The 19877-nt window shown below is 33.2% G+C and overlaps 1 protein-coding gene across 1 annotated transcript in view; it reads right to left on the minus strand.

The window, feature by feature from the left end:
* The window catches only part of LOC148954306 (nucleoprotein TPR-like), a 101232-nt gene that overhangs the window by 26775 nt on the left and 54580 nt on the right, over positions 1-19877 (minus strand). Inside the window, exons 11-15 of the mRNA XM_089086235.1 lie at positions 17564-17827; positions 13852-13986; positions 9845-10036; positions 3147-3489; positions 138-280 (exon numbers count right to left, since the gene is read on the minus strand). Coding sequence (XP_088942361.1) covers positions 138-280; positions 3147-3489; positions 9845-10036; positions 13852-13986; positions 17564-17827 — 1077 coding nt within the window. The remainder of the gene's footprint in view (positions 1-137; positions 281-3146; positions 3490-9844; positions 10037-13851; positions 13987-17563; positions 17828-19877) is intronic.

Consider the following 19877-nt stretch of genomic DNA (forward strand, 5'->3'; position numbering starts at 1 on the left):
CATATTACCAAGTTTATGTACATTGTACATGTAAATTACCCAGTATATGCAAATTGGAGACGTAAATTACTAGTACGCATAAATTACTGAATATATATGAATTAAACATGCAAATTACCGAGTAAAAATGGAATTACCTGAGAAGAGGTGTTGTTCGCCTTTGCAAGCTCCTGAGTTTTCTTTTCAAGGTCCGCTTTGAGGGTTGTGAGCTCTTGAGATGTGATTCCTAAGTTATCTCTAATGGAATTAAGCTCTTCTTGCATTGTTGTCTTGGATTTGTCTATAAAAAGAAAGGGGTGCAGAGATTTGGATATTATTTCATGATGTAACAAAACTTTCAAATTTTTCTGCTTGAAAACATGTCTTTTGAGTTAGATGGAGTTGCATGCTTAGTTTTAGAGCTACTTCAAGATGTAATAGAGCCATTAAATTCTTTAACTTGGAAAAGATGCATTTGGTGTTTCAGAATTATCAGGTTTTAATAAAGCCGTTAAAGCTTTTTCTTGTAATAAATTAAAAAAACACTTCCTGAAAAAGAAGTTTTTTAAAGAAAAGTAGAGGCCATATTAAAGTTAAGATGAGAAGAAATAGAAACCTACAATAACTCAAACTCAAAACGACCAGCAATTACTATTACACACTAAATAAAACCCAAAACGAACAAAAATTAAATAAACAATCATAGCAAACAAACATACCATAGGCACTTATATAAATGAATAAATAAATCTTAAAACGAGTGAAATTAAAAATTGAATATGCAATCAAGCTTGAAACGAACAAAAATCACTACAAACGAGAGTTTGAGTTTCGCCTCCTTCTCTCACTGTAAAAGTCAATAACCTACTGCGTCATCGGCGCTTTACTGAAAACTATGTATGTCTTGAACAGCTTTGAAAGTACAAATAAAATCAAACTGAATATAGGTTTGATAATTTCAAATAATAGGTTTAATATTCAAACTGAATATTAGAGAAGGAGCAGTATCAAAACTTTTCTTTGTAGTCAAGCTATATTTGTCTTGAATAGTCTTGGAAAGAACTAATAGAATTAGACTGAATATTTGATGTATAATGATTTTAATTGCTGAAAGCTCATCAGCTCAAAATTTAATTTTACTGTAATTTTTAAGTTTATTTTCAATGTTGTAATAAATACAAAAGAAAGTTTTTGTATTACAATTCGTTTTCAGTAAAGCAGCAATGTCGCAGTAGGTTTTAGACTTTTACAGTGAGAGAGGGAGGCAAAACTCAAACTCTCGTTTGTAGTGATTTTTGTTCGTTTCAAGCTTGATTGCATATTCAATTTTTAATTTCACTCGTTTTAAGATTTATTTATTCATTTATATAAGTGCCTATGGTATGTTTGTTTGCTATGATTGTTCATTTAATTTATGTTCGTTTTGGGTTTCATTTATACTTCAAAAGGAAAATATCTTTGCTCGTTTTAAGCTCGATTTGCATATTTAATTTAAGCTTTCCTAATTTTAAGATTCATTTATTCGTTTATATGGTACCTATTGTATTTTTTTGCTATGATTGTTTATTTAATTTCCCTTCGTTTTTGTTTTCATTTATTCTTTAATAGCAATTTCCGGTCGTTTTGAGTTTGAGTTATTGTAGGTTTCTATCTCTTCAGATCTTAAGTATAACATGGCCTTTTTTAAAAATTAATTTCTGTTTGTCTTTGATTACATAAGTTCCAAGTTTTTCAATATTGCCTATTTTAAAATAATTTTTTATTCCAAAATGAATTAACAGCTTTGGCAAGAACTAACAAATTAAACTGAATATTTGACATAAAAGGATATTAATTGCCGAAAGCTCACCAGCTTAAAATATTATTTCACTCAGGGCCGGATTTAAAGCTTTAACACTTCTAGGCCCAAGCGTTTTCGCCACTCCGTTTTTGCAAGATTTTCAGGGAAATCCTCAAAACTTCCGGGATAGTGAAAACTGCAGGGCCTTCTGGGCCTATCGGTAAATCCTGGCCAGACTTCAGTGCAATTTTCATTTTAGTTCGATATTGTAATAAGTACAACAGAAAATATTTATAATAAAATTCGTTCTAGTAAAGCGCCAAATACGAAGTAGATCTTATGCTTTTACCGTTTGGGAAACGGGAAGTAGCCAAACTCTTATTTGTAGTGAAGAATATAGGTGTTTTGAACAGTTTTAGAAAGAGCTAATAAAATTATACTGTATTCACAAGACTTTGAAATAAAATATCGTTAATAAGTTTTTTTTGGAGGGGCCAGGCAGGGAGGGCAAGGGGTCAGCTCCCTTAAGTTTTAGAATAAAATATCGTTAATAAGTTTTTTAAGTGGGGGTCAGTCTTATCTGATCTTTGAACTGTTCTAAAAGACATCGCATAAAAGCGTTATATGCCCCCAGGGCATAACATACAACGCTTGCCCCTGGGCTCCGGGGGGTTGTGTTGACCCTGGAGATTTTGTTCTTTTGACTTATATTAACAAAATAGCTATCTAAAAAATCGATCAGATGGATTTTGGGTAAAGAGGGCAGGGGGGCTAGTTGCCCTCCGGTCCCTTTCGAGTCTTAAAAGGGGAACTAGAACTTTTAATTTCCAATGGAATGAGCCCCCTCCGAAGTTTATACGACCATTCCTTCCATAAGAGCCTTATATGCCCTGGGGCATAATTTACAACACTTGCCCCAGGGTTCTTAGGGGCTGTGTAAACCCCGTAGTTTTTATTATATGATACTCGGTCTACTTCGGACAAAGTAAATATCCAAACAATTCGATCGGACTCATTTGGGGAAAAGAGGGTTGGTGGGGACTAGTTGTCATCGGATCACTTTTGACTCACAAAGAGGGAACTAGCACTTTCAATTTTTAGTGATTTGAGTCCCCTCCGAAGTTTAGAGAGAGAGAGTGGGATAGGGAAAGGAATCACAAGATATACTTTTTTCTCAAATATTATTTTCTGCCAAAGAAATAAGTATTCCATGCAAGATATGATTCACATTAGAATTTGGAAAAGGAGAACACTTACAAACATACGTAAGCTTCATACCAAATATGAGGTATATTCGATGTTTTGTTCTTTCCGTGCTGCTACTGTGTATGAGAAAAAAAAGAAAGCGACAAAAGAGTATGACAAAATAGAGGAGCAAAAGAAATACCTGATTCGTCCAACTTTAAATTTAATTCTTCAATCTTGTTCTTCATTTGTTCATTTCTGGCATTCAACTGATCAACTGTGATTTTAGACTGATCAAAATTCCTCTGAGCAGATTCAACTTGCTTTAACGCCTTATCTAACGAATTCTTAATGCGGGCAACCTCCGCCTCTTTGGCTTTTAGGATTTTTTCAAGCGACTCTTTCTCGGCTTGAAATTTAGCTCTTTCAGTTACTCCGCGGGAAAACACTGCTGATTGAGTCTTGACTCGCGCTATTTCAGTTCGGAGAACAGTCGCTTCCACAGAAATTGAATCAAACTGTTCATTCAGCTTTCTATTTTTCTCCTAAGCAATTGAAAGATAATTAGAAGAGGTATGTTGGTGCAATTGGGGCATGGGGCAGTTGGGGCAATCAATTCGTCGCCGTCACACCTATTCAACATTTAAACGTTTCTGGAATAATTGCCAAAATAGTTTGCAAAGCTGTTCTCAAAAGGAAGGAATAGCTAGGCAATGAATATTGGGAGAATCAAGTTCTCGTTTATTTATTCATTCTCCTTTTGAGAATAACATAAAAATATTCTTTTCGACAATTATCTCAAAAGTATAAAATGTTGTTTTTACGCAGAAAAAAACAACAACATTTGTACACAGAAAACAATGGTATATAATATATATATATATATATATATATATATATATAATATATATATATATATATATATATATATATATATATATATATATATATATATATATATATATATATATATATATATATATATATATATATATATATATATATATATATATATGCACCCCTCCCCTAAAAACTACGAAGTTTATTTACTCAATAAATAAGTTGATTAATGATACATGAGTTAGAACTTGATATCATGACAATTTATACTGTACGGTTTTTAGATCTGACCCTTTTTGATGTTTGAAATGTTCAAGTGCCAACGCGGAGTCCACAATAAAACGATAAAGAAAATTAAATAAGATACGTTTCTGGTATTCATTGTGGTGAACTAAATGTAGAGGTAAAAAAAAAAGAAAATCCAGACTTGGGTTGTTTATTTGCTCATTAGCACTAGACTGTTTAGTTTTTTTTTAGTTAAAATTTTGTTAGTTTTAGTTTTTTTTTTAGTTAAAATGTATTATTTTTTACTCATTAGCATACGGAGAAAAAGCCAGAGAAAGGGATTTTTTCTTCTTCTTCTTAGTATGTATTATGTGACTAGAAGCTTCGTAATTTAGTGTAGTTTGTAATTTAGAGGCTTATTAGCCTTGTTTAACCAATATATTATTATTATGAAGTCGAGTATTTAGAATTATTTTTATCTTTAGAATTTATTATGTCTTCACAATTGTGGTTTTTCTTAAATAAATAAATTAAAAAAAAAAAAATCTGTAGTTGATGGATACACAAGACGAGTGCTGAATCTAAAAAGAATAATAAAACAATGACTGATTTGAAACACCATGAATTGAGCTGAAAGCGGACTTCATGCCCGTCCTTACATAACGCTCAAATGATTTGGTTTTATGCATTATAGCCCATATTTTCAAGTAGTTGTTTTTGTTGGGGAAGGGGTGGGGATACTTGACGTACGCGTCCCGTCCCCCAACCTGTGCGGTGTAACGTCTCATTAGCCTTCCAAAGCCTTTGATTGAAACTTTAAAAGGAATAGCTTTTTTTCTCAGTCCTGTTTCAAATTAAGAATATTTAGATACTCAAATATCCAGTGTTTGGATATTTACTGTTCAAAATACTTCTTTGCAGGGGCACTTTAATATACCCCCCCCCCCTACTATATTCTACTGCAGGCGAATATAATGACAGATTGCTGAAAGCCAACGGTCTAACTTCAAAATAATATCGTTACATGATTCTAAATGTCTCGGAAAAACAATGTCTACTCTGAAACCAGTTTGCATGAAATACTACAATATTATGTATTATATAATTTTATAACATATTATAATATTAATTATATGAAATTTTATAATACTGTATTATAATAAGATTATATAAATAATAATATACAATGTTATATGAAATATAATATTAAATGAAATATTATAAAAACCGTTCCTGTCTGAGCTGCGGTTTCTTTCTTCTTTTTTTTTCTTTGAATTGGTACCACCATTACAACATTTTAAAAGATTAATGCTAATTTTACTAGATTATCAATATGTTAGTTTTAATAGATTCTAGGCTTATATAGATTTTGTAGATTTTAGATCTTATAAATATAGTTTAACTACATGTTAATAAATTAATTTTATTAGATTAATACTAATTTTACTAATTTAATAGATGCTTATTTACTTGAGTGCTTCTTTGAACACGAAGGTCTTGGAGTCGAGAAAAATAGACCAACACCACAGACCAACACAAACAGATATTTTACTTGTACAAAATCGTGCGACCCAAAAATATTTCGCTCTTTTTAATGGCTTTGATGCCTGCAGCAGGCCATCTGCAGGTCTTTTTTCTAAACTACAGAGAATTCATCCAAATACGACGCAGACAACTTCTACCGCCATCAACTTTAGTTCTGCCCTAGGATGGATGGATTATAGACTATTATCAAGAAGTGAAATTAATTATTTTTTATACAACTCTGAAAAATTTATGCCAGCTTTGCCTCTTACAGAGACTATCTGTCTTGACTTTACTCTAATTAGCCATCACGGCCAACGGCTGGGGGGCCGGGCCCCCCCCCCCAGAAAAGTTGGGACTACGAAGTAATTATAAGGAAACTAAAGGAAAGAGAGCATAATAGGGAAAAACTATGGAAAAAATGTGTGTTGCCCATTGTTGGCTGCCTACCAATAGATTTTGACCCTCAATAAGGAAAATTTAAATTTTTATTTGTGACTGAGTAACCCCTAACAAGTTTTCCACAAACACTTTTTCTATATGATTTGTTCGGAGCAGAAAAAAAATAATCAAATTCTTCATAGTAATGAATAGTAAGTAGACAACGATCCTTGTCAATAACGAAAGTATAAGAGCCTAGCTATTGATAACATTCAATCAAAGAATCAGCTTTTTATGGTGATCCTAAATATGTATTTGTTTATTAGTAATTACTGCAGTGATTAGAACACAAGAAAGTTCACATAATTATAGAAAACATAAGGAAAACAACTTAATAAGGGGCAATTTCGGTAAGAATATGCCGTCAACTTTTGCTTGCATTTCAAGAGTACCCATGAGCTGATATATGAAGCCGCTATAATCAGAAATGTTCCCCCTAAACGGAACGCTGGGAATTTCCGTATTTTACCCCTGAATGGATACGTTTTTGTGTTTTATTATCATTTTTTTCCAGGAGTGATTGTATTCATCTAGTTGTCACTTTGAAAAAGATTTAATTTTTTACCGTTATGAAGTGTAAAGGCGTCAAATACATTGGCTTTTGATATTCAAAATTAAATTAAAAATATTGAATTAAAAATTTTTATTTGATATTTTTAATCTTTGTTTTAATGTTTTACTTTGAACAAACTACTTTGATAATGCATTACATTTTATAAACACTGAGTCTAAAGGCATTAAATATTTTGGTGTTTGATAACCAAGTCCAAAATTGTCGACATTGTTAAAAAATATCCGTCCAACACTTCGGCATTGCTCAACAGAACTGAATGCTGGGAGTTTATATCTTAGTTTCTGCAAGTAGGCTATTGTTTTGTGTATTTTTTTTAATTACTAACTTTTTTCATTTTTATATACTTTTACTTTAATTGACATACTTTTTTCATTGCCTTTAGAAAAATGTTTGTCTCTAATCTTCATTAAATAAAAAAAAATTTTTCAACTAAAAGTAAGGAGCAACATTGAAAATTAAAACGAACAGAAATTCTTACGTATACGAGGGGGTTGCTCCCTCCTAAACACCTCGCTCTTAATGATACAGTTTTCGGCACTTTAAAAAAGTTACTCATTGTTCTAATTAAACGACCCTTGTGTTTCAGGAGGCATTTTTAAAGAATTGGGACAAAATCTAAACTTTAGCGTAAAGAGCGAGGTGTTGTACATTTTACTTTCTGATCGAGGGGGCAACCCCCCTCATATGCATAATAATTTCTGTTCGTTTTAAGTTTTCATGTTACTCCTTACTTTCAGTTGAAATAACTTATTTCTTTTTTACTTTCTGATCGTTTTTTAAATAGCGCCAAGATGCCTGGCTCCATCTCCACGGAAGAATCCCCCTCCCCATAAAAATATCCTCTGAACAGTTCAATCCTGACGAAAATTTATCTCTGACAATTACCCTTAACATCTCCACGCGTAACATTAAATCGGCAAAGAGAAAGCAAAACATATAAAGAAATTTAGTATATGAATTCTGGTAAATTCACCCAGTAAAAAATTTCCCCTGAAAAGTCCATCCCCTAGAAACTACCCTCTCCATGAAAAATTCTCCCAGTAGAAAATTTTTCCTCCACTCCTCACCCGAGAAATGGATGCATACTTCCCAATAACAAATGAAACAATGGACAAATTTTATACCTTAAAAACCTTTCCCTAGGGGCTGTAGGGGGTCACTTTATCTCCAAAGACATAGTTATTGGACCTTTCAACTATGATGAACAAAAAGCTATCTCAAAATTTCGATCGGACGATTTTGGAAAAAGTGGCGTGGGAGGGGGCCTAGTTGCCCTCCAATTTTTTGGTCACTTAAAAAGGACACTAGAACTTTTCATTTTCGTTAGAATGAGCCCTCTTCCGACATTCTAGGCCCACTGGGTCGAAAAGATCACCCCTGAAAAAAAAAAAATAAATAAACACGCATCCGTGATTTTTACTCTGGCAAAAATTACAAATTCCACATTTTTGCAGACATGAGCTTGAAACCTTTAGAGTAGGGTTCTTTGATACGCTGAATCTGATGGTGTAGTTTTCATTAAAATTCTATGACTTCAAAGGGGTCTTTCCCCCCTTTTTCGAAAAAATTCTCAGGCTCGTAGCTTTTGATGGGTAAGACTAAACTTAATGAAACTTATATATTTGGAATCAGGATAAAAAGTCAATTCTTTTTTTTATATATCTAATGATGTTAAAATTCCCTTTTTTTAGTTTTGGTTACTATTGAGCTGGGTCGCTTCTTACTTACAATTTGTTACCATGAACTGTTTGATCACCCATCAAAATCCAAACAGGGATTACTGAAATGTTGATCATTTCTTCTGCGGTACAAAATTGTTGCATTCATAAAACTTTACAGTTTTATGAAATGTAATTAAGCAAATAGAAAAGGCTTTTCAATTTAAGTAAGGAGCAAGTTTAAAACTTAAAACATATAAATTACTCTGTATATAAGGGGGACAGTCCCCTTCTCAACACCTTGCTCATTAAAAAAAAGTTTTTTACTGCTGAGAAAAATCTTTTTTTTTTCCAATTGCACATTTTCTTAAGAAAATTGGAAAATAGCCAAAGTTCAGAGTAAAAAGTAAGGAGCTAAGGAGGAGACATCCCCCTTCATACAAAAAATAATCTGTTCAAATAAGTTTCAAATCTGCTCCTTGCTTTCAGTAGAAAAGACCTGTTTTTTATTTAATTTCTGATTGTTTTCCAAATCATGCCCAGGCCTAACCAAGATATAATTTGGGTACCAGTTCATTAAATCCCGGGTTAACTCCTTTTCAAATCTGTAAATCAATAATTTTACGTTGATTAGTACCGCCCTACGTTTAAATTGGCAATTTCAACTTTGGATAAAATTTGAATATACTTAAATATTGGTGATGAATAGTAATTTTAGTGAAAACTCCTTATTAATATTACTACTAAAGAATTGGCTGGATGAAAAGGAGTATTATTGTTTGTATGAATGGACATTCTGTGAGACTTTTCATCTTCTGCAAAACTGAAGTCATCACAACCCCTACAATAGAATTTTCTTATCGATAAATACATTACATACATTTTTTTTAAATACATTGAAGTACTTCATATAAATAGAAAAGAAAAATATTCCCATTTAAAATTGCTGAAAACCAAGTTCCTAGCAGTATTTGCCATCACGAAGAAATTTCATGGCGGGGCTGATGATGACCTAACTTGCCTTTTCCACCTCTGTGCTGATAGATATGGGAATGTGACACTTTAGCCGTATAGAGAAACATTTTAATTAATTCCTATTCCTCCCTACCTCTTTCAACATTTATCTGAAACCTCATGAAGAGTAAGCAGTTTGTCCATCAAAATGTACTTTTTTTAGGAATCTACCCTGCCCGAACTAAACAATGAATCACCCTCCCCCCTCATTATAGCTGATACGCTATTACAGATCACAAAACGTAGCCTAATTTCATTAAAAATAAAGCGAACCAACTTGAATCCAGTACTGCCACCGTGTGGCATTACTCTTTTTGCAACTGGAAAGCCTAAAATATAGTTATTGATATTTTTAAATCAATTAGCTTCTCAGGATTTTAATTGATTGTAAATTCAACCTCTTTGGAGTAAAGTCGTGATTTGGTGCCCTAAACCACCTAAACTGTCACCCAACTACCATTGCTTTTTTGGAGTCTGCCCCCCCCCCGGCAAATTTTCTGCCGGCACCCTTGTTGAGATGGCTTTCAAGTTTTTCATCACTTCCACCAAGGTGATAATTAAAAATATATATTTAGATAATTAAAAGTATATATATAGATATACATAAAACTAATATTAAAATACCTTCAATGGTTCCAATTCTTTCGTTGCGGTATCTAATTTGTTTTTGACCTCATAAAACTGACTCGGAAGACTCGTCAGTTCATCACGGACTCGACGATTACTATGTTGGAGACATGCCACTTTGTCGACTTTTCTAAGAAGGGTTTCACCTTCCGGAGCACCCAAAGAGGCTCTTTTTGTGGTTCTCTCCCTCTATATTAACAAATAAACAAAATTAACAAAAGTAGCCAAAGACTTCAAATAATAATTACTGGAAAAAAAACACACACACATTTACACAAGAAGGAGCGACGAGGCTATGTCCTCCCCTAAAAAAAAATCGGGGCCTTATAATTTTTATAAGTTTCGTAAATTTACAATATAATTTTTGTATTTAGGTCTATTTTCTTTAAAAAGGTAGGACTCCCCCCGCCAAAAAAAAAGTTGGACTCGTTGAAGTTCGTATTTGGAACTAATTCGATTCAAATATTACATTTTAATCAGTAAGCTATGGTAATATTTAATTTCGTAAGTTGAGGTGTGGATACACTTTCAATCTCCTGCTAAGCAAACTAGGATATAATTCGTTCTCGACTTAAAATGCTAGAAATTAAAAGAAAGAAATGGAAAGAAAGAATAACATTGGAAAATTATTAAAAATATTAACAATGATGCATCATAAATTGCCTGGTTTTATAAAATTTCTCTAAAGTTTTTTTTTATGTCACTCGTATGTCTTCAGAGCTTTTCACAACCACCTCCTTGCTTTGCCCCAGGAATAAATTTTGCCTTATGGGTCCCATCCAAAGTATTTTTTTCTCGATATATGTGCATTGTTCTGATCCAATTAATCACACTGGCTTAAATGCACAGTTTGCGCCCTCCTCCACCTCTCTCCATGGAGAGAGGCCTGTCTTGTACCATTACGAAAATGAAACAGATAAAACGAGACATAAGCCTCTAGGTTGCGTATGTAGCCTATCTTCTTAATCAGGTCTTTTTACAATTCAGAATGACAGATGAGGATTATTTTATGGAGTTATAACATAGGGACCTGGCATTTGCCTCCTTTTTTTGTCACGAAGAGGAGACATGCGCCATAAAATGGAATAATTTTGAGCTCGCTCGGAATACTTGAATTTAATTTACACCACTGAAAAGAGCATAAACAGTTGGTTTAGAATATGTTTCTTGTATCCCCATTAGCCTAATCCTTCAGAGCAACCACAGCCGACAAACTTTTTCCGCTTTTGGCTCTCCTGAAAAGTTACAAAAATGGCATATGTCGCACTTGATTCTGTAACAACATCAGTTTTGTTTTCAGGACATCTTGTTGCTTCACCTTCCATTTCTGCTTTGTACGTCAATTTTACTCTCTTTATCTGCATGGCTGTATACTCAGGTTCAACAAACACTTATTTTTTTCCCCTCCGCAATTTCAAAGGAAGTGTAAGATACACCTTTACAATTTGAACACACAAAAAATACACAAGACCTTCAGAAAATCTGAAGCATACCTTTGTTCCCGTCAATGTTTGGTCAAATTTACAATTTGCAGAAATTTCAGGAACAGTAGCAAACAGATTGGGGGGGGGGGGCTAGTTATACTTTAAATCAGTTACTAAGACGAGCATCGATACTAATGCCTCCTATACATTGGTCCCAATTAATCAGCGATCCTCTGCAAAATTTAAGTCAGATATCATCTTAGCCTGGAATCGTTCACCATTCAGTAGGGAAAGACTTTTATAAAACCTTGTCTTTCCAGAGGCTCTAATAAGACGAGGGGAGGGGGGGGGGGGTAACTTCCCTTGCCTAGATTTGAAAAATCTCTTTTTCAAGTATTTTCATTAAACTAAATGAAAATACCTAGATCTTTTTTTTGTACATTCATTAAGAAGAAATCGCAAAATGACCCTTACCCCTCCTATATTTTCGCGAGATGGAAGTTTATGGGTCCGTCTGCAGAATAAAAGGCTTATCCATAATGAGTGAAATATAACCTCGAATGTTATCAATATATTCAAATTATTTCATCCTCCTACCTAGGCTGCCTTGTCTATCGGCCCATTCTGAAAACGCTCTTCTCATCTACCTTTAACGCTCTGTTCATCAGAGGACGCTCGACCAAAGAGAAAAAGATTACTTTTTACATTTACTAGATTTAAAAAGATTACTTTTTAAGAGAAAAATATTATAATCCCGTAATAAAAAGTGTGCTTTAGTTTTATTGGTTTCACAGAAACTTCAGTGAAAGTAAATCCAATGAATGAATTCATTTTAATGAAATTACTGCGACGTATTAATACATATTTTTTACTTTTTCGTTCTCCCTTTAACATCTATAGTTTTTAACATACCACCTTTTGAATTATACAGCCATAAAGTAGATACAGATACTTATCCATAAAAACGACACGTTTAGGATAATGATATTTGTCCATAAAAAAACAAAAACAATTACAAAACTTAAAAAATTAATCGAAATGAGCCTAGTGAAGGTAGGTTTAGTACATATATATTGCAGGGTAGAGCTTTTATAATTATTGGTCGGGCAAATCTTTCTTTGGCACCCACTTTAGTGGCGTCAATTAGGAAGGGAGCCTCCTAGATCTAACTACTAATCGAGGAAAAACAAACTTTTAGGATACAAGTACTTATTCATAAGAAATTAATTCACGAAAATATCGAGAGGGAAGGGGGCAAGGGTCCTTTACGATTCCTTTTTAATGAAGTTAGGAAAAAGGTATTTTCAAAATCTAGGGGCTTGAGGATTTGCTTTCACCTAAAACTGAATAAGACAAATTAAAACAACTCCAGATAACATTTGAGGACACAAATTCGAGAAAGCCTAAACCAAACGTTAATAGACGATGTTTCACTCAGCTATGTTTCACAGCACATTACTTTTAAGAAAACTCTACTGTTACTTACTCTCTGAAAGTTGGCAACACTAGAATCAAACACTGCAAGTTGATTTACTAGTAACTTTCGTGGAGACAGTTGCAACAATCTCGTGAGCTAATTCCTAAAGCGTTAAGAGTCGAAACAGGCGCTAGTGTGGGCAAAAAACATCAATGCCATCTAGCATTTGGCGCCTCTTGGTAATTTTTCTAGCTTTGTAATCGTTTTTCTGTCAGAAACTGAGATTTTACCAATCACACCAATTAAAAATAATTCTTCTTATTATTAAAGTTTAAACAATGCAAATGAATGCCAAAAGCTAGATGGCGTTGGTGTTTTTTGTCGACACTTGCCAGTTCCCACTCTTATAAGTTCCCCATACTCTTTCGATCCCACCTTATAAAAACCTGATTGTTTATCCTTTGCTATCCTCTGTGTGAAATTGTAACCAATTAAAAAGAATTTTAAACTGATTTCCTGAGATTGGGCGGTGCAAGTGAAGGAGAAAAAGAGCCAAAAGTTAGGTAGTCGCAATTATCAACATTTAAATAAAGGCTAGACGACATAAGCTACTTAAGTGTTATTAACATAACCAGAAAGGCTATAATTACCTCTACTGATCAGCATATTGAAAAGAACGAAGCCAATGAAAAGAAATGAATAGCCGTTGAAAAGCACGAACAGATTCTGAAGCATAAGGGTTTTCCGCAAGCAGTCTGGATTCAAACTCAACATGGAACCATGTGAATGCTTGCATAATCTGCAATGCCAATGAAGTCACTACATGTAGAGAAAACTCGCCTTTCGAACTTCTAGCAGGCACTAGTGTCGGACTCGACAGAGGATCAAGTTCCCATAAAAAATCAACCAAAAAATATTTTAACAATAAATATGATGATATTTTCCCCTGCATTAATTTTATTTTTTTGCAAAATTATTCATTTATCTATCCTGCAATTCATACGATTTGGTCCTGCGCAATTTTTTGAACAATGTGAACGCCTAATAACAGCAATTGTGCGTTTTTAAAGTCCAATATCGGTAACTACGATACTCTTTGAGTGCTATATCTAAAACTATCGTGTTTATTTATGCTCTATTATATACACCGGAGGAATACCTACCTTAAGATCAGCTTCAGACGATTCAAGTTGCAACCGTATTTGTTTCAGCTGTGCAGTTAACTGAGAGCATTCTGCTTCTGATCTCTCCAATTGAGTCCGTGTCATCTTAGAATCACGACGTAGGAACGATATTACCTATAAAGGAACGTTAAAGGCTGTAAAACGAACGTTAAGAAGATTAACTTGGAAAAGAACGTTAATTGGCAGGGGAATTGATAAGAAGATGAAGATAAAAAAAGGGCAACTTCCAATTTTGTCTATATGGATAGGTAACTCATTATTGGAATCAAATTGTATGGATGACCCTAGTGGGTGTATAGAGCCCTCTTGGCAGAAATCCTTTACACCAAGGAATTTCAATTTTAAAAATTCAACAACCGATGCAATTATATATATATATATATATATATATAAAACATGACAAGTTTCCAGTGCCACAAAGATTTTCATTAATGATTCTGCGGAAAACCGAATCATTTGAAGGTAAAAACCACGATGCCATTACTTTAATTGTCTTTTGTTTTATTTTTTCTGTGAGGGAGGGGCATAAGAAACGAATAATTTGTCTCTTATAAGTTGTTTCTTATTCAAATAATTTGTTTACTTGATAATATTTGTAAGAATTAATTTGGTTTATACCTTATCTAATTAATTGGAAAAAATTACAATTCTTATACCTTTAAAGCATTGTTTTAGATTCGCCATAATATATTTTTTATAGACATTGATAAACATAGCTATAATTTTACAAGAACTTATGACTAAGGTCAAACCCTGCGAGTACCACCTCTAAGATCCCGAAATCCCCCGCCCCTCTGAATTTTATCCATTACATAGAATCACATGCATATTTTTCATAAAATCTCTGTTAGTTCCCCTCCATTTCCAACTATGAAGGGAGTTTTCATTCGTCTTCTACTAGCGATGTTGGTCAAGTGACTCAAAAATAGGCAACAAATTATTGTGCCCGTACATAGGGTAAGAAAATTACAACTCGAAAAAGCCAAACATTTATTGTTCACGGATTTTTATAACACTTGGGACATTTTATAACGCACGGGACATTTCATTTGGCATCCATTTTAAATAAATTTTATTCTACCAGGGCTGCAAACAATCACTACCCTAAAAACTTAGAACTTTTGCATTTACATTTTAAACCAATGACACATATATGTCCTATTTCGAAGGTGGAAAAGGGTACAACCCCCCTCCCCTTACACCACGAAATTTCGACAACGTTTCCTATAATTTCTGACATTTTTTAAGTTTCACAAGTTTACGTGAGTGACGTGCTTTTGTAAACGGGTTACATTATTTGTTAAGCGTGTGTCGGAGAAGGAAGCCCTATTGCCCAATCTTTTAGAAACCCGATTGTTTCTCCAGCATTCCCATGTGAAATTCAACCTGGTCTCGATTGTCCTGTGTGGAATTTTAAGCCAATAAAAAGAACGGAAAGTTAAATTCCACTTGATTGTTTCTCTTGTGTGAAATTGTAAGCTAATAAAAAGAATATAAAAGTTAAACTCCAACTCGTTGGTTCTGTTGAGTGATATTTTAAGCCAATAAAAAGAATGGAAAGTTAAATTCCACCTGATTGGATTTCTAGTGTGGAATTTTAAGCCAATATAGAAACAGAAATCTAATCCACCTGATTGGCTCTCTTTTGCGGAATTTTAAGCTAATAAAAAGATCGAAGAGTTCTTGCATTACAAATTCTTTTTTATAGACAATCTCACTATTTTGCTGTGGCAAAAACTATTTGCTTATTTTTTGTGTTCCCATCCCCAAAAAAATTAGAACGAACCTCACAGAGCAGTTTTTACACAAAACCGTAAAAAGGTCAAAATATTTCTTTTGTTTTCACTCATTTTAATTTTTCCTCGTTTTTGCGTTGACTTACGTTTTCTCTTACTGTAATATTTAAAATCCAGGAAACCTTTTCAATATTAGGAAAAAATCCAATATGGTTGTTTTCGTTACATTTTCGTTAGTTTTTTAAGCTTTCAAAATGACTGCAAACTTTCCAGAAAAGTGAACGTTCCCAGAATTCCAGATTGGATTGGATACAAATATACATTTTAAAAGATCAGGGTACATATACCCTTATTTAAATCAAAGTTTTAAAATACCAAAGCTTTGGTCAATTTCTATATCACTGACGAAATTTCATGCATTTTCGGTATGGCAAACTAGGCAAAATTAAAACAAATTAGGGAAGAAATAAATTAATTTTTTAATTAATTCTATATTTAATTAATTCTAAATCCTATGCTTTCTAAAATCTAGAATATAATTTGTACTTTACTGAAAAAATTTCTTTTAAATGTTTTCACTTTTATAACTTTAAGAAATTAAAAATTAATTAAGTTTCTAAGGAATAAATATCAGCATATGTATAATTAAACTGACAATGCACATTTTTCTTTTCAGTAAATTCATCGGAATTTTTTTTCAGTAAAGTACAAGTTATATTCTAGCTTTTTGAAAGCATAGGGTTTAGAACCCAACGCAGATTCATTTCTGCTCGTTTTGAGTTTGACTTATTTTGATTTCTGGTTGTTTTGGGTTTCATTTATTTATTGATACTGATTTGCGGTAGTTGTATGCTTGGTAGATTATTTAATTTTTTTTTTTTTTCATTTTTGGTTTAACAGAGTTCTTTACTTTTTTTTTTGAAAAACTTATTTTGTCCAAAAATATTTTTTTATTAATACAAAAAAGAATTTAAATTAAACAAGGAAAGAAAAACACAAATCACAAATACGTACTTCTGCGTTCAATTGCCAGCCTGAGAAATCTCCTAAATTTTTAACATTTGCAAAACTTTCATCACTCGTTACGTTCACCGGCCATCTCTCATCAAACCTACACTCTCCATACACTTCATTCGCATTTTACTCAATTCCTCACACTCATACATCACACGACCCACACTCTCATTCCTACTTTCACTCATGGGGCAAAAGTAAGGACCATCCTGCCCTTGCCTTCTCCCTAAATACTTCCGTCTTACCCCAAGTGGTAAACTATTATGAATATTACGAAAAACGTTCGATGGTAATGTTTAGGAAAACCACTGCTTCTTCTTTGGTTGCTTCGGAAATCAGAAAAATACTAAGAAAACAGCATCTGTCGGAAATGGCGAAAAGAAAGAGAGAAATAATTGCTATCACTCCCAGCATTGAATTTTATCAAGAAAAAATAAAAAAGCAATCTCCCACACCTTTTCTGACCGAAAACATAGAATTATTGCCTATTTCGAGCAGCAGCCTTGCCTAAAAAGAGAAAAATCTCACTTTTCTGACTTTGCTCTAAATCTCTGACCATTTTTTCTGACTTGGCCGAATTTCTGAATTTCTTTTTAGAAAATCTGACTTGGTGGCCGGCCTCCTAGATTTTAAAATATACCTTTCTGGAAGGGTATTTTCATTGAACAATACCTTTTCGATGGTATTTCAGTTGAAAAAAAAATACAAATTTCTCCTCCTAGATTTTGAACAATTAACACCCCCCCCCCACTAAATTTTCGGCAATTGATGCCACTGGGCTACTTAGGACTAAGTTATCGTCAATCCTACTAATACCTATAATGAGGTCGTTTCACCTTCGTTAAAAAAATTATAGCCGCCGTCCGAAGTGGTCAAATTTGAGTCGAAAACGTGGTCGCATCCGAAATGCAATTATTCTATGCTATTTTCTTTGATCATACCTCTAATAGCTGCTGATTAGTTCTTTCTTCATCCAGTGTTGAAGAAACAGACAAGTTTCTCTCAGCTTCAGCTGCTTCTGACAGTTTAGCCACTTGATCCTGCAGAATTTCATTTATCTTCCTCAATTCAATGTTAGATGAATTCAACTCACTGAGACGAGTCTCCAATGCTTGAACATCGACTGAACATTTAGCCTCGATCAGTTTCTCTTTAGACACTGCATCTGCAGCTGTTTTTTCTGCAGCCGCTAACCGCTTTGATACCTATTGCAATATAAGAATAGTAATAATAATATATATATATATATATATATATATATATATATATATATATATATATATATATATATATATATATATATATATATATATATATATATATATATATATATATATATATATATATATATATATATATATATATATATATATATATATATATATATATATATATATATATATATATATATATATATATATATATATATATATATATATATATATATATAATGCTTCTAGGCGTTTACCCCCCCCCCCCCCGTGGAAAATAAGGCTTTCCAAATTTGAGAATTTTATTTGAGTTTTGTTTTTTTTATTTTCCGTAGAGGGAAGGAATTTTGGTACTTGTGCATTATGCGCGACTCGCTAAGTTTACGCTGCGTAAAACTCGAGAATAAACCGGTTTCTTCATTAGTTTCTTTCAGCTTAGCGTGAGACAAGACAAAGACAAGTGACAGAATAGATGGGAAATATATAATTTGGGGCTATATATTTTCACATAAGGGGGGGGGGGTAAAGTATTTGGTCAGTTTGAAGTCGGAAAACAAATCTTACTTCATAAAATGCAGATTAATTGTACCTAACACATTTTGCATGCATACCCGCTATACTTTATCCCCCCCCCCTAATGTGCAAATATATAGCCCAAATTTGTTTCTAAAATAACGAAAGAACAAATGGAGAAACCGGTTTGTTCTCGAGTTTTACACATCGTAAACTTGAGTGAGTGGCGTATAGTGAACAAGTACCGGAATTTTTCATGGAGAGAGCCGGACTTCCCAGTATTATTTAAAAACGATCAGAAATTAAATAAAAAAAAAAAAAACACGTTTTTTCAAGTGAAAGTAAGAAGCAACATCAAGCCTTAAAACGAACAGAAATTATTACGTATATGAAAGGGGTTGCCTCCTCCTCAAGACCTCGCTCTTTACACTAAGGTTTTTTATTATAGAATTTTTAAACAAAGCTTGTTATTCTAATTACACGGCCGCTATGTTTCAGGAATCGTTCTTAAAGAATTAGGGCAAAAAGTCAAAACTTTAGCGTAAAGAGCAAGGTCTTGTGGAAGGGTTAACTCCTTTCATGTACACAATAATTTCTGTTCGTTTAAGGTTTGATGTTGCTCCTTACTTTCAGTTAAACAAACTTGTCTTTTTTTTAAATTTAGTGTCTTATCGTTTTTAAGTAATACCGGGAAATCCGGCTCTCTCTCCATGAAAAATTCCGGTACTTGTGTATTATACGCCACTCACTTAAGTGTATGATGTGTAGAACTCGAGAACAAAGCGGTTTCTTCGTTACTTTAGAAACAAAACTTCCAAAAAGTTCTCGGCACCCTTCAGAAAGGGAACAGAAATAAACTGTGGATAAATGAATGAATCTCGAGTACCAACTTTGGAGGTGGAGTTCAAAAAGGGACTATTTCCTCAAGTCAATTATACAGATGTCAAGTATATATTAAGATGTAAATACAAATATAGATATATTGCACTATTGGCATTATAGAGATATCAAATTATTTACTCAATTTATAATACTTATAATACTCAAAATTGTTATATTCGTAACACAATATCGAATTCACTATTAGTAAAAAAAAAGAAGAAAAAATTAAAGCTCGGCAATGCAGGCATAGTCGGATGGTCTTTGAGCCCACTCCTTAGAATCTCAACATCAATTACGATATTTTTCAAATTGAGTGCCTCCTTTTAAAAATTTCCACTTCGAGGTCAACTCGAAATTTAAAAGCCATCCAAAGGCCTGTTTTGTCAAGAAAGCCTCAGTCCAATTCATTCCTCAATTTCCACGTTTTATTAGGGAATAACGCTAGCTTTAGTTAATTAAAGATAAACTGTTCTTGTTTTATTAAAGAATGATTTCTTCCTTATCCAACTAAGCTAAGGAACGATAAAAACTTATTGCAGTCGCAAATTTTCTTTTTTCGTTTTCGTTGTGGCAATCTTTGCCAGTTTTCCAATTTTTGTGTTTTTCTATGATATTTTTACTCTGAAATCCAAATTTGGCCCTTTGGGGC

This window comes from Artemia sp. Qi Xiang Cuo, chromosome 3, assembly GCF_049724085.1.
Source record: "Artemia sp. Qi Xiang Cuo chromosome 3, ASM4972408v1, whole genome shotgun sequence".
In the NCBI taxonomy this organism is placed as follows: Eukaryota; Metazoa; Arthropoda; class Branchiopoda; order Anostraca; family Artemiidae; genus Artemia; species Artemia sp. Qi Xiang Cuo.